This window comes from Columba livia, chromosome 2 (assembly GCF_036013475.1).
Source record: "Columba livia isolate bColLiv1 breed racing homer chromosome 2, bColLiv1.pat.W.v2, whole genome shotgun sequence".
Taxonomy (NCBI): Eukaryota; Metazoa; Chordata; class Aves; order Columbiformes; family Columbidae; genus Columba; species Columba livia.
Genome location: NC_088603.1, coordinates 121,237,458 through 121,253,283, shown reverse-complemented (window position 1 = coordinate 121,253,283; position 15,826 = coordinate 121,237,458). Strand labels below are relative to the sequence as shown.

Sequence of the window (15,826 nt, the reverse complement as noted above, 5' to 3'; positions counted from 1 at the left end):
TGCATTTCCAATGAAGGTGTTGAACTGCATTTTTGAAGCCATTAATACTGGAAGACTTCATTCCCAAACATAAATATATTCAAACTAACCATGCTGACTGATTTGAGGTTTCTAGTTTTCTGATAGCATTTTCCCTGACCTAAACTGCACCTACTGTAGAACACCTACAAGCGTGTTTATGATACAGTGTAGCAATAGCTCTCAGCTGCTAACAGCTTGTACTGTTTTTATCATTGGTGTGTTTGTGGGGAAACATGATGAGAAATTTCATTTGAGGTTAGCATATTATTTACACTCAGGTACTAGGTTACTGCATCTAGACAAAATGGAATTTAACCTGAACTGGCACAATTCCTTAAATGTTGTGGTGCTTGTCCAGTCGGTGGCCTGAATCTAACCTGTGGGAAGATCCTGGATAGCTTCTAAATAATTCTAACTGCTTCTTATCAGTGTATATGCAGGCCTTTCAGCTGGCAGGCACTGCGACCATTGTGTGAACTGAGCAATACGTAGGAGCACCTGAAAAGCACCTGTCTCTATATGGCTCCAAAACACAGGACAGCCTTGCTGCGAAGTACGTGACACAGAAGTGCAGTGACAGTTCTTGCTGTAATCATGTCCTTCAGTGTCGTTTCAAGGAGAATGCCTTTCGCCTCTTCTCCAAAATGTACATATTTTACGGTCCTAAGTTTACAACTCAGGCAGCCACAGCATTAGACTACTCACTAATAGATTCCAGAAGGATGTTTAAGCGCCTTCCTGCATCTTCGTAAGAGATTATCTTCATGCAATCTTTTTGTAACCTTCAGATATGCCTACCATTTTCTTGAAGTAAATGTTTTTATTTTACAGTTTAATTATGCTGTTCCTTTTCTTCAACAGCAAATCCCAGTAATAAAGGCATGTAACTCTGTTCATGAACAGAATTTCATTGATGGTGCATATTATAAGTTAGTGGAACTTTATAAACAGCGTGTGTCTCACTGGAACAAGATTTAGGCTGGTTTAAGACATGGGAGTGCTGTAGCACATTAGAGTGTGATGAAGTTTATCTCCAGCTCTTGTGCTGACTCTTATAAATTCTGAACTGACTGTAAAATTACAATTTGAAATTACAATTTGAAATCCTCGATCCATTTTATAGAAAAGTAGCTCTTTAGAGATAGACTTAAAAAAAAAAAAAGCACCTTTTCAATTACAGGTGAGAGAGGATTTTCCATCGTTCTAAAGCTAACAAAATCAAAGTTATTCTGAGCCTTCCGACGGCTGAAGGAAAGCTTGAAGGCAGGAAACAAGTTGCTGCTGCCACATTTTGCCGTGATTCACTCGTGGTACGCGCAGGCAGAGGGTGAGACACTGTAAGAGGTCAGAACGTTTAATCGTACTGGTGTTGGGCTTTTTGGGAGGACGGGCGAGACTCACCCACGCAGCGCCCCCGTCCCCGTCCCCACGGCGTGTCGCTGCCGCCCCCGCCCCGCCGCCCCGCCCCCGCGCCGATGTTCTCGGCCTGTGGCAGCGCTGCCTGGCTCCTGTGGCCGGCGCTCGACGCGCGCTGCCTGGCGCCGCCGCTCTGGCTGCTGGGTCGGGGCGCTGCGCCGCGGCCTGGCTGCGCTCCTGCCCGCAGAGCTCGGCGGCGGCCCCGGCCGCGTACCCCGGGGAGGGCGGGTGAAGGGAAGCGGGTCTGCTCCGAGGGCTCCAGCTCCCCTCGCGTCGCGCCGGGCCCCGCTCGGGCAGCCGCAGCCATGACCACGGAGGACGAGATCATCCGCATCGCCAAGAAGATGGACAAGATGGTGCAGAAGAAGAACGCGGTGAGCGGGGGCGGGACGGGACGCGTCGCGTCGGGAGGCGGCTCGGCAGCGCGGAGCCTCCGCGGGCCCCGGGCCGACCCCGCGCTCCCTGTTCCCAGCGGGGCCGGGCCCTTCCCCCTTCCTTCCCCCGCCGACGGTTCTCCGACGGTGCCCGGCGGCCTTGGTGCCTTCCCGGCCGCGGGAGGACGTGGAGCTGCCGGCTGGCGCGGCCCGCCCGCTGCGAGGGGCCTCGCCCCGTCCTCCGGCCTCCTTCCGCGGCGGGTTGGCTGCCCGCCGCCTCCCCCCGCTGCAGCGCGGCTGCGAGCGCGGCGCTCTCGACCGGGAAGAGGTTCTTACCGCGGGCACCCGCCCTGGCCCCCATCGGCGTTTCCCTCCCGCTGCCCATTCATTAAAATCCCAATATTTGCCTCGCTCGAGTGTGGGGTGAGTGGGGAGGGCAGGCATCCTGGGGAGAGCTGCAGGGGTGGTCCCTTTGCCTGGGTTGTTTTGCTTTCAGGCGTGAAAGCTGCAGTTTTATTTGGTTGTGCAAACTTAAATGTGAATGAATAACCGTAATCCTGCCGCGGCAGGGCAGCAGGAGCTGTGTGGGTAAAGTGCTGAAGCGGATGGGGGGTGTGAGCCACTTTTTTAACACGAAACAAAGAATGAATGTCACTTTAACTGGGTTTGTCAAGTCAAGGAGTAACTTCTGCCTCAGAATGGTGGTAGAATTCAGTTAGCTTAGTTCATGTGTTGTTCTCATGTATGCGTTTGGTATAGGATTTACTTAGGTATCATATAATGTCTGTACTATTTCTAGAGATTACACATAAAATAGCATAAAAGTAAATAATAGACTCCAGTTATTGCTTCTTTATCAGGTGGGCATATTGTTATTTTCTTTTAACTCGTATGTTTGTGCTTGCTGCTCTTCCTACAAACTATTGGTTTAGTACGCAAAGTTAAAATGTTTCTATATGTTATGATTAGTGCATTGAGTGCTAGAGCTTAGTTGTAGTTTGGAACTGAGATGGGTGGAATTTCAGTTTATAGAAGTCTTAATGGGTGCAGCAATTTTTTTTTTTTTTTTGTGCTTTTTAAGATAATCGAAATTATAAATAATGCTTTTTAATAAAATTTGCATATTTGTAGAAATACTGATTGCATTACAGCAATTAAATTTGTTTGGTTCAGAATCCAAACAAATTCATTGCAAGTACACACAGGCCAGGCTTTGTTGTGTTTCAGAGTCCTTGATGTTGCGATACATTTGAACCCTGCAATGATACAGTGTGGGAAGAATTTTTTACAACCAATGTTTACTCATTGAATATTTTTTTCTGGTTTGTCCTCTGCTTCTTTCTTTGTATTTCTGTTACCCATGCTTTTTCAGGACAAAATAATTCAGTCTTGCTTTCTCAACTTTAATATTGGAGTAGTGGTTCTTTCCTATGAGGTGGTGAAAACTTACCAGCTATGAAGTATTTCAATATTGTGGCAATAAGAATGATAAAGTGCAGTTAGTTCATTTTTTTTGCATCGACTTCTGACAGTAGAAGGAAAACAGCAACTCCCAGGTAACATGAGAACAAGTGTTGAGGCTGGGGAGCGTTGCTGCAGAGATCCCAGAGATGCTCCTGGTGACCACAGGGTGTTTCTCGGTGATCTGGGAGGCTCGGGAATTTGGATATAATTCCTAGCAGCAGCTGTGGGCGTGTATTCATGCTTTGGTACATATAACCTTGCTAACTTTCAGAGCTCTATGGAGTGGTGTGGTGTCTTTGCTGGGCTCAGCGTCGGTCTGATGTGACCACACAGAGCTGTGCTGGGTTGCAGCCAGCGCCTGGGTCTCTGTCTTCAGTGCTGTTCCATGAGCCAGAGCAGCACCACCACCACCAGTTGTGCTTCTGTACTTTGTTTTTTCCAGCTTGTTACCACACACAAGTGGCTCTGTTGTTGGTTTGTTGGTGTCTCAAAACCCTTTTAACTCTGAGGACTTGAGCTACCTCTGTGGCCAGTACTTGAGATCTGACAGTTTATCCGAAGCATGTGTGTGTACCATGATAAAAGCCTTACTTGTGTGGTAGGAGAGGGGAAGTACAGGAGATTTGTCTGGGTTTTTTTACTAGTCTTTGTCATTTATAAGATATTTATTTTTAAAGTACACGATGTGATCTCTTACTTCATCCTGCCCTACAGTTAAAATGCTAACTTTAGAAAAATTAATAAGATAATTTCTATGAAGATATACTTAATTGTCTCACAAAGATGAAACTCAATTGAAAAATGCATTCCTATATAAGTACCCGCTCAATAATCATGCTTGGACAACCTCTCGTATTCCTTTCTCCATTTTTACTCAACAGGTGTTTGGTGTATGTCTTTGAACAAGAATGTTCTGATGAAACCAATCAATAAAATAGGAAAAAAAAAGTTGTGATACATTTTCACTCTAAAGTTGTTAAGAATCAGATGGCAAGAGATGCTTAATCTCTCACACAAAAGGTGATGGCGTGGCTTGTGACAAAGTGCTGTTTGCCATTTCTTTTGATGAATTGCAAAGGGAGTTAGAGCAGACACCCTTCCTGAGTCACACTCTTGGTGATTTGCATTGACTAAGTATTTAATTGTAGCCGTGCAGATTTCACAACTATTTTAGTGAGGTGATATATGAAGTTCTTTAGTTTTGAAGGACAAAATAATAATTGCAATATTGTACTTACTACACTACGATATATGTAGTTGTGCCTTTACTTCAAATATTTGTTTGAAATAGATTTCATTAATAACTGTGATTGGGTTAAAATGTATGTAGTGCCTTCCTATAGTTTGTAAGTATACCTTTCTTTCATTAAGTTGCTGTAATGAATAGGTATAAAAAATAAGGTTGTACCATGGATTAGAATAATTGAGAATGGTTGAGTAAGTTTAGAGAAGAGAATGTAAAATTGTTCTGTTATTAAATGTTTGCTTCCTTAAATAGAACAGAACTATAACTGGATAGCTCTGCTGCCTTCAGAAATGTATTTCATTTTCTATCGCCTCAAGCGTAGCTTTGAAATATGAATACAGAACATCATTCTGGTGTTATGATGTGATCAACAGAGAAGCTGAGAAGAATAATCTAAATCTGTATGAAACTGACTTCTGTTATTTCCAGTAACAAGGTAAACTGGAAGCCAACCAGCCAGGTGGAATGGGGCATTGCCTTTCACTTTCTATACAGTTATATAACTGCCATTAAAAGTAGATTTAGAATAATGTTCTTAATGGTTCACGTTTTTTTAAACAGAGAAGTCTTATATAAGAAAAATAGGAATCATAAAATATCTCAAATTGGAAGGGATCCACAAGGATCATTGAGTCCAACTCCCTGCTCCTTGCAGGACTACCTAAAACTAAGCCACATGACTAAGAGCATCGTCCGGATGCTCCTTAAACTTTGACAGGCTTGGTGCTGTGACCACTTTGCTGAGGAACCTGTTCCATTGACCGACCACCCTCTCAGTGAACAACCTTTTCCTGATGTCCAACCTGAACTTCCCCTGACACAGCTTCATCCCATTTCCTCGTGTCCTGTTACTGGTCACAAGAGAGGGGGGGTCAGCACCTCCCTGTCCACTGCCCCCCTAAGCTGTAGACTCTGGGGTAAGGTGTCACCCTCAAGCCTTCTCCTCTCCAAGATAAACAGACCCAGTGAATTATAGTTCTACCATGCAACTTTCAGTCTGGCTTTGAGGAAAAGAGAGCATTGTACTTGATGATAAGAAAAGTGGTTATGAAAAACTGTTTAGTTGCTGTGAGTTTAAACTCAATTTGAATTTAATTTTAAAGCATCTAATTCTTGGTACACCTAATATAATTGTTTAGAAAAGAGTGAAGGATTAGAAAACATCAGTGCATTAGAAATTTTGGTAACATCTGTGTAGAGAGAACCTGTGCAGTTTTTGTTTGTTTTCTCACTAGTGGCATAGTTTGTTAACCTCCTATGGATCATGTTACTAGTTTTGGAAGGTATTTAGACTGGCAATATCCAAGTTAGTTTTGCATGTACAATTCGAAAGGGATTTTACAGAGGCAAAGAAATTTTGACTAGACTGTTTCTAAGATGAGGTGTAGAGAGCGCTACTTAGCATGAGAGTATCATTGTTATGCTGATATTGCAGACTACAATAACCTGTGTTTATTTTGAAATCACATACTGTGTACAGTTTCCTAATAACTTAATTGGTTTGGAGATAAGTATTATCGGATTATAGTATTTTAAAATGGCACACTGACTTTCGTGATTCACTTGGTTTCAGTTAAGAAAATGTTCTTCAATTTTATTTTGTTCTGTAGCAGAGCAGAGAATTAATTTGGTTTACTTGGACCTGTGTTTTTACAGAAGATACCTCACTGATGGCTGTTTAGCGAAAGAAATGGTTTAGTTTGCTAACTCAATTTAGCATCTGAAAACAGCATGAATTTCCCAATCTTGCATCATCGCTGCTAAACTTTGAGAGGTTTTGTATATTGTGAATAAAAGTTTAACGGTTTTATCTAGGATGGCAAAATAGTAGAAGTTCAGTTTTTAAAGTGAATTGGATTTCTGTAGGTGGTACATAGAGAAATGTTTGGTTTTAGAGGCTTGTTTGTTGTCAGATGTTTTTAAAATCGGGTTGTAGCAGACATTTGAGAGTGTCTGAAGCAGTGTGTGTTTGATTCTGACACAGAAGTTCCACTTTCATCTCTCTCAGCTTCTTGCTGGTTGTTTTCTTTGCGCTATCTTTAGTGGTTAAATTGTAGGCCTGCAGATGCAGCAGGAGGTTACAAGGGTTTCCTTGCAACAAGTATCATATTAGAAGCTGGTCAGGGAGAATTTAAAAACAAAGGCAAGCAAAATGCATATTAAAGTAAACAAAATAGGATGAGTTGAAAGAGCAGTAAGGAAAGAGTAAGGAACCAAATTCCAATGCTCTGCAAAATGGAAATTTTGTGGGTTTGTTTTTCCAAACCTCATGAATTTAAAAAAGAAAAAAAAAAAAAGGCAGGAAGGTGTAATGGGCTTAGCCAGGGTAGAGTGGCTGCTTCTGTGCATAGGCAGTTGCCTTCTGGCTGTTCGTAGCTCACAGGTTCAGAACCATGTGCACTTCAGTAACAGCAAAATCACCTCAGTCTCTAGAAAGCTGCTATATTGTGTGCATAGTAAGAAGCGGATGGTGTAGAGCTTTGCTTAAACAGAGTGGTAGATCAGCAAGGACATACAAGTTAAATTATGGAACTCATATTCATGAATTTTTATTTTTTTTAAGTAAGGCCCGCATTGTCAAGGAATGAATTATTAGTCAGAGTAGCTGTGTATAGAGTGTATTAATGCCTAAGAGTACAATCTCTGAAAATAACTAATCTATCTAGAAAGTTGCTGCTTACACAGTATTAGTTTGTACCTTTCCTTATGGACTTAGCAAGGGAAAAAGGAAAAAAAGTAAAACTCACCATAGCTGAATAGTGAACAAGTGCATTAGCTCAGGTGTTATAGCACAGTAGGATGGGCTCTGACTTCTGGATTGGAACATGTTGGTGCTTGACCAGTCTGGTAAAGGCTGGAGAGTGTTGTCTGCACTAATCTATGCAACCTAACCTATGTATTTCATTGAATTTCATTTGAATTTAGTAGTCGAAAAATAAGACTTGAAAGCAAATCTTGCTCAGCATTTTTTATTTGGACACTCACAAAGTTGTCTTTTTCTGTTGGAGAAACTATAGCTGTGTCTAATAAAATAGAGCTGTCTGATCACAGTTTTTAAACCAGTCAGCTTTTCTGGCTTTACCATACCACCACAAATACAGGTAAGAGTGTTGGCTGTATGTTTTATATATATATAGTTATATGTGCATATATGCATTATTGATGGACCATGCAGAGCTTCTCAACTCCAAGTTCTTGAACTAAAACAGGTGAGATTGTTCTGAACTGAAAATTGGTGTTATTGTCTGGCTTGTTTCTGATACTGTTAAGTGAAGTACCCTTGAGGCTGTTTTCTTGAGGATGTGTGTTGGTTAAGTAGTAATTGACAGAATACTTTAATTGGCATTTGAATTATATGAAATAAACTTCTCTAGTGTTTGAGTGAATACTTTTATTTCTGATTTAATACCTGTTAATGCCTAGAGTTTGTGGAACAGAACATTCCTTGTCCTGGTGTTGTTCTGTGGATAAATTGGGAACTCATGGTTTGAATCCAGCCTGGGACTTTGCAGGCAGATAAGTGTATGTTGTTGATATTATATTTAAAGTGCCTGATTGCTACTAAATCGACTTTTTTTCTTTTTTTCCTTTATTTTTTGCAGGCTGGTGCTCTTGATTTATTGAAGGAACTTAAGAATATTCCCATGACCCTTGAGTTGTTACAGGTATGATTTTCTTATTGTTGTTATGTTGCAAATACTAACACCGTGATGATGAAAGTGAAGCCATCAAATTTGGAAGAAGTTTGCACTAATGAAGTAGATTTCCATGTAGGGAAGCATTGGTGTTATTACAGAATAACTAGTCTTATTTCACACAGGTTTAGGGCACTGACGTGTTTTCTCCCAGTAGCAAGCTCTTATATCTTTCTGTTTAAGTTGAAAGTAGTGATTTTTGTTATGGACAAAGGGAAAGTGCTGCTTATAAACTTACCTTACATATAGTCTTAGGTTCTTACTAACACAAATGTGGTGTTCTTCCTTCCTTCTGAAGGAGAATGCACATGATTGGAGCTGATACCTTATTTTCTCATGTAGTTAATTCTGGTTTTGGATTGTGAGGAGAAGCATAACTCATATGTTCAGGCAAGTTGTATTTGACCTTTCCCCCCTGCCCCCTTAACTCTGAGTAGTGTATTTCCTAAGGTAATTATACTACTACTGTTCTTCCTCCCCTTTTGCTCCCCTTGGGCAGGAATGATGGTGTGGTACAACCTCTCTCACTTGCATGCATGCTCTCTCTAATTTTGCTTATATCTACATCTCTAATGTAGCATTTATATTTTATTTATAAATTCTTTAAAAATGTAACTCAGTGAACTCTGTTTGCATGTCAAGTTTCAGAGTTTGTAAAGTAATTCATCAAGGAAAAACTTTTCTTCTAAAATAACTAGGTATTTCCTATTTCTGTGAAAATTTTCAAATGGCAGAGGTAAATGTAAGACCTGGTTTGCTATGGTAGCCAATTCAATTGGAAGAGACTGAAAAAGTGACTTTTTTCCTAAGTGACAATTAATGGTCACAGATACAGAATAAAGTTCAAATTTTAAGTGGCAGTAGCAGTGTCACTCTTGACATATGCATCCTATGTATTTGCAGAATGTACTTAGCACGTTTTTGCTAGTACTATTTGTGACAGAAAATAGGAATATGAAACTGTCACCTAAATGCATGAATGGCATGGCTGATACAACACTGCACCTTCTCCCCTATGTCCATCCTCCTTCCTTAAAAACTAAACAAAATCCAACTGAAACAAACAAACAAACAAAAAACCACAACACACAGAACAACAAAACCCATAGAACCCCTCTGTTAGCCTGATTCTTTGGAGTTTCTTTGTGCAGGTTGTAATACAAAGTATTTGTGTAATAATGTTTTTGCCTTTGGAAGGAAAAATCTCTCTGCAAGTGCTCCAGAAATTCTGTAAATGCTGCTGTGCAAAGCTTCTGCTTAGTGAGAAGAGCAAGACTAGAAGGAGAAGGTTTATACAGAACAGCAGAACAACTTTATCCTTGAACCGTGAGGATCGGAAGAATGTACAAGTAGATAACTTATTTTTTTTTAGTTGCCATGAAAACCTTAGTAATGTTATCAACAGAGGAGGACTCCCAATTTTGCTAAGTACAAACAGACTCAACTCTTGTGTGACCCTGACTTAATTTATATAGGGTTGCATATTAATCCTGTCCACTTTTCTGTCCTACTTGGAAGAAACTTATTTATTCCTATCCATATGACAGGTACTTGTTTTTAGAGTGAAATGATATTTACAGTAAATGATTGGTTTTAATCTGTATGTGGGCAGGCACTGTTGTAAAGGACATTTCTCTGTGTTACAGTAGGTCTAAAGGGATCAGGTATTTTAGCCTACTCTTGTGTAATAGATTGACTGTAGCTTAGTTAAAAAGTTTTTCTTAAGTATCCATTACCCTATTCAAAACAGCTGTTCTGCATAAGATGGCATTTAGCAATATGTGTAGACTCAAATTTACATTAGTTTTGTTGGCAATTTTATAAATACGTGAGGTCTGCCAGAAATTTTCTACATTAGTCTCCCAAATTTGCTAAGCAAGAGCTGAAATGCAAAGTAATCACACGCATCTCTCTGGTAGCAGATCGTTAGTGTGGTGATGTCAAAGAGGGTGATGGTCATGAGAGGGTGGGGGCACTTGCTTCCTCTGTGTAGACTGAGATGTCTGTTGATGTGTTTGAACTGGTGAGACACAGGACACAACTGAAAAGCATACTTCCACACCCATTTTTAAGCAGTTTTGAAAACTGGCTGCGTTGAGAAAAGCACTGCTAGCTGATGTGGTCATTTAATTATTCCTGTGTAATAAAAGGAGTGATGATTTTTCCTGTTACATGATTGCCAGCTCACATAGAAGCAACAAAGTCCTCTGAACAGTTTACAGGTATGTGGAGCAGGAAGGTGCACATCAGTAGTCTGGACTTGTGCTTGTGTCTTTCTTGCTTTGTTTTTGCCACAGAAGGTTCAAGTGGTTACAGAAAATAATACAACTGTGTTATATCTAACGAGTTTTATGTAAGCAAGCTGATACTTGCTCAGCTGGGCAGGGAGCCAGGAGCCTTCCACACACGTGATTTATCTGGTGGTCAGAATTGCAAATCTGTTTAGCAGTCGCACAGTATTAAAGGCATCATGGTCCTAGTGCTAACTGTGAGTAGTGTGCAGCCAAATGGTGAGTAAGACAGACGGTCTTTATTTTAACAAACAGGTTTTACTGGAAGCTACTCATCTGCAGAACTAGGTTGTGATGTACGGTCCTTGTTATTGACTTCTTGCCAGCTCACTGGTGAGCCGGGGAGACCCAGGAACCTGGAGGTGATTGATGTGCAGGGGTCGATCTGGCTCTCATTTGGTCCACGTGCTCACCAGTTCTCTGTCCTCATACTCTTACATTTTAAAGTTCGTAACACCTCTCCTCACTTCAGTGGTTTATTTTCTTCCCCAACTATGTTTCTTATATTTTCTCATTTGTCCTGTTTTAGAGAAGAGTGGCTGCCACCATAAGTTTTGTTTTGGGTTCAGTTGTAAGTTACTTAGGCCAACTATGGCTGGTACCAGCTAAAGGCTGCTTGGCCTACAGCAGGAATGCTTTGGGGGTGAAAACAGCTGGTTTATGCTGTCTCTAAGCCTCTTTACTCTCAGAAAGCACATGAAAAGTGCTCTAGAATTTGAAGTGGGGAAGAATGACCTGTTAAAAATGAGTTTTGGACAGGGTGAGGAAACTTTCCGTGTGCCTGCACACTTATAAACTGGCACAGAGATAAAGCAGTTCCACAGGTTACACTGCGCTAGACAAAAATACCAGAGTTTTCCACTTTTAGAATGGCTCTCACACAAACAACTCCATAGGCTGGAAGACTGAGGAAATTTCAGATACTGATAGCTGGTTTGTCATTAAAGCACAGTCATTTAGAGAATACAATAACACTGATCTTTTGTGATTACCCGAGTCAATTTGCAGGCAAATAAACTGGTAGATCATTCCTTCTCCTCTCTTTAGGACAGGCCAGATCAAGTACTGTATAAAAGCAAAAAAATAAACTGTTTATCTACTGCCTTAACAAAGCCAGTGGTTTAGACAATTACCATAACATGTTTCTCCTGTGTGATAAGAGGAAGAAATTAATTTATCCAATTAATTATGAGTTTCACTTGCCTAAGTAAGTCTGTTAGTTGGTGTCTTTCCTTTTTGCGGCTGAGAGTAGGCTGGGGTTATGCCCAGTTATCAGTGGAGGATTGTTGGCGTTTTTTTAGATATGTTTATCTCATTCAAGTAAGATAGGTGTTTTATGGAGTTCCAAGCACGTGTTATTCTTTATTGTCTGAACATAGTGTCCAGAGTATGTGTTTAACATGTCGAGAGCACTGGCCAGTATTGTTAGTCAGAGTGAGCGGGGTCTATCTTGAAACACTTCAGTTACAGGTGATTAACCATCTGTTTTCTTTAATTCAAAATATGTGTTTAGAGCTGATGCTCAGAACTGAGGTTATTTGATGTATTTCCTTTGCTGAAATAGCTACTGAGTATTTCAGTACATTTCCACTCATTTAGCACATCCACAGTGCCCCAAAAAGCGTTGTGTGGGTTGTAAGGAGTAATTTACAGGAACAAATCCTTTCCATTTTTAGTGAGCCACAAAGATTTAAATTTTCCTTTAACAGAGAAGGAAATTTATGATGAGCTGCTGAAAAAGTAAGTAGAATAATTTATATTTAGTGATTCCTGTAGATACTAAATGCAACAAAACCGAGTAGCTTCAGAACAATCAAAAAAATATTTATCAATCAAAATATGATATGATGATAAAATACTCATATTGTTAAAGACTTTTCTTGTCTCATGAAACTAGAAGTGTGAAAACGTTCTACCTGTTAGATTAACACATTAGTCAGAAGTCTTCTAAAATGAAACTTTTGTGGCTGTTGAGCTTAATTTGTGTCCTCATCTTCTGAGACTGTAAAGGACTGAATTGTAAATTAATCCCTTCACTCCATAGGTGGCAGTAGTGCCAAAGGTTTAAAGCCTGTCACTATCCTGGCCTCTTCACAGGGACAGGCTGGTCTTGCTGTTCCTTTCTAAAAGCAGAGCCCTCTGTGATGAAGATTTTGAAGAACTTCAGTATTGCCAAAATGATGAAGAATCTAAAACATATCCCTCCCAACTGATATTCCAACTTCTTTGGCAGCCACTAAATGAAGTATGAAGTCACTGAAGCAGTTGGCAAGCCAAAATCACGCCAAAATGTAAATATAGTCATTGCTTCAGAGAAAAATAAGGTTTTGAAGCAAGAAACCTTGCTAAAAACTTATGTAACGTTAAGATGTACATATGATTTTTACATAGCTATATGTTTGGAATGTTATGCTTAGTTTAGGTAAATCGTTTGGGAGCGAAAAATCTTCTGATTGACTCCCTTTAACTCTCATGCCCCACCACCCTGCCCTGGGCCCCAAACTTCTGTGATGGAAACAAACGGTAACATTGTTGCATTTGTTCTTAAAATGTTCATGTTGTTAATATAAGTTCTGTAAAGGCTTGCAGCATTTCATCCTGTTATTCTTACCCAAAAAGAAAACAAACAAACAAACAAAAAAAAACCCACACACAAAACAAAAAAGTGAACCACCCACAACGAACAAAAACATCCCACAAAACTAAAGAAAAAGATACTTTTGAAAAAACTGTCAAATACAACTTTATATGCTTATTAAATTAACTTCATGTCACCTTTTATAGTGTGTATTTTTATTTCTGTTGCAGTCTACCAGAATTGGAATGTCAGTGAATGCGATACGCAAGCAAAGCACAGATGAAGAAGTTACATCTTTAGCGAAATCTCTTATCAAGTCTTGGAAGAAACTGTTAGGTATGGCAACTCAAGCTTTTTTTTTCCCTGCTCTTGCATGTTTTAACTGTACACAGTCTTGGTGCAGATCCTTGACCACTGCCTTGCTTTAGACACATTTGTGCTCCTGTGTAGGTATTGAAACTTTGTGCACTGATGTAGTTGGGTTTTTTTTACCCTTGGACTATCACCAGTGCGTTACTGTGAAAGTGTATTCATAGAAAAAATGAATATATTCGTATTGGGCTGGCAGGCAGTAGGAAGTCAGCTTCTGTGACATGACTCATTTCTGAAGTCTGGTTGCCTGCTGCTGAGCCAGTGAGTGTAGTGCAGTACCAAGCACTAACGAACCTGTTGTTGACTATTTCCTTTGTCAAATATAACAGGTACTCTGAAGAACTTGTGCAAAATCTCATATGAGAGGGTGGAGGCTTTGAAGTTTGGTTATAAAGTGATTTGTGAAGAGGAAAAAAAAACGGTAAAAAAGTTGACGTTAAAAAATCTGTTAGAACTTAAAGGTAGTGAGAAATAGAGCTGCACTTTCTAAAACCTTCAGAGTTTTAAACAGCATACTAATTAGTGAGTTTATACTTTTTGTTTAATTGCCCTTAAAGCAATTAATGCAGTTAATGAAACCTTTCTGTTAGCTGTTTTTTTGTAGTACTTATTTTTAATGTATTTGAAAATGCTCACATCTCAAACTGTCAAGGTATTTTTGTTCATACACTGTGCTGTACTCTATTTCTTTGTATCCAGGTTTAGTTAAACTAAGATTTAGGAGGCTTGAAATTTTGAAATAGAAAGCAGTTTATGTTATTTTCCACTGATTTAAATATTTACTGTTCTGTCTAGAAAAATATGCTAAATACCAGAAGGTGACAAAATCTCTTGCCATTTGAAGTCAGCCTCATTTTTATCAATTGTGAAGTATTTTATCAGATACTTTATTACTCTCTTGTAAATGGTGTAGAAATTACTTTGTATCTATGTCACAGTATATGTATGTAGAAATGGACAATTTGTGACAGCTTTAAAGTTCTAGCAAGAAGCAATAACCTCTACAGCAGGCATTTTTTTAACCTTCCTTTAGAAAGCTAGATAATAGTAATTAGGTTAGTTTTAGTAATTAAACTTAGATAATACTAGATATTCTGATAAAAGACTTTTAAAATAATGATAATGACTTTTATTATAAATTAAATGCATACTTTAGAAAGGATCTGATTAGAGTTCACTGATAGATAGTGAAAATTATGTACTTTTTATGTTTAAGTTTCCACTTAGAACTTGAAGTCCCGCTGTATTCTATCCAATGCATAAAAGTGGTAAGATACATAAGTGGAGAAATGGACTTGCATATTAATTTGAATTACTCTAAAGACTCCTAAAAGCAGCAGCTGGATTGAGTGACCCAGCTCTCAAGGTATTAATTTAAGTTTAAAAAAAAAGGCCCTGTCAAAGTGGGGGCATTTGTTTGTTTGTTTGGTTTTTTTTTAATTCTCTGAAGCTCAAATTTTTTGATACTGCAACTTAGTGTAGGCAGCAAAGTAGAGGAAATACTCTTGTATTTCCCACAGAGTTCTCAGCTTTCGGGAGTGCTCTTGGGAGGGACAGGGGGACTGACCCGTCTGGGCATTGCTGTCCTTCGAGCAAGGGAATTGCCATTTATTTGTTGAGACAGTAAAAGTAGTCTTCTGTCTCCTCTTTTTTTTTTTGACACAATATCTTAAGTCAGTCAAACTTGTCTTAGTATGTTGTTACTGACTCATCTTTGTGTTTGAACACTGTGAAACACAGGGTGTGTTATTGCTGCCCGGGATCAGAGGCTGTTGGTGCTGTAGGAGTCTGGAATGAGCCTGTGGTGCCAGCGGGTCGCAGTTTGGGTGCGGGATGCTGCTGCGAGGGGTGTTCCTGGCGCCCCTTCTGCACAGGAGCCTCCTTGGAGCTCCAGTGGCTCTCCAGGAGGCTGGAGCTGGGAACGGACCAGTTGGGAACCAATCCTTTTATTCATTTCTTCCAGCTTAGATTTCAACTCTATCAGTTTCCTGATCCAGCCTGTTTGCAGTTACTGTTTCCTGCACAGGGATTGCGGCAGTAACATACAGCTGGGGAAAGGTGGACCTTCCCTTTTTGATGGCTTGCCACATTCAGATAGTTTTAGGACAGTTGGGAGACTACCGAAGGCTGCTGACATCAGGTGAAGTCAAACGTGAGGAACTGGAAAGTAAATAGCAAATATTTGACATTAATCAGAGCTGAATACCTTCTTCTTGAGCTGGGTATGTGACCATTGTGCACACTCTAATTTTTGTTACAGGGCAGGTATTGCGTGTACATTATTGTGCCAGGTCTAGTACAGTTGTGGTTGTGCACTTACTGTATAAAATCAAATTATTCTTGAAAATATAGCACTGCTTGTAATCAAA

At 39.9% G+C, this 15,826-nt stretch overlaps 1 protein-coding gene across 4 annotated transcripts in view; it reads left to right on the top strand.

Moving 5' to 3' along the window:
• The first annotated feature begins 1,548 nt into the window (after positions 1-1,548).
• Positions 1,549-15,826, top strand: part of TCEA1 (transcription elongation factor A1) — a 28,491-nt gene continuing 14,213 nt past the window's right edge. Inside the window, exons 1-3 of one of the 4 annotated variants that reach the window (XM_065053542.1) lie at positions 1,549-1,811; positions 8,124-8,186; positions 13,316-13,421. In XM_065053542.1, the coding sequence (XP_064909614.1) occupies positions 1,743-1,811; positions 8,124-8,186; positions 13,316-13,421 (238 nt within the window). In that variant the 5' untranslated portion in view covers positions 1,549-1,742. Of the gene's footprint in view, positions 1,812-2,046; positions 2,235-8,123; positions 8,187-8,519; positions 9,566-13,315; positions 13,422-15,826 lie in introns of those variants that run through there. The other 3 variants (XM_065053541.1, XM_065053545.1, XM_065053544.1) reach the window with 3 other exon arrangements.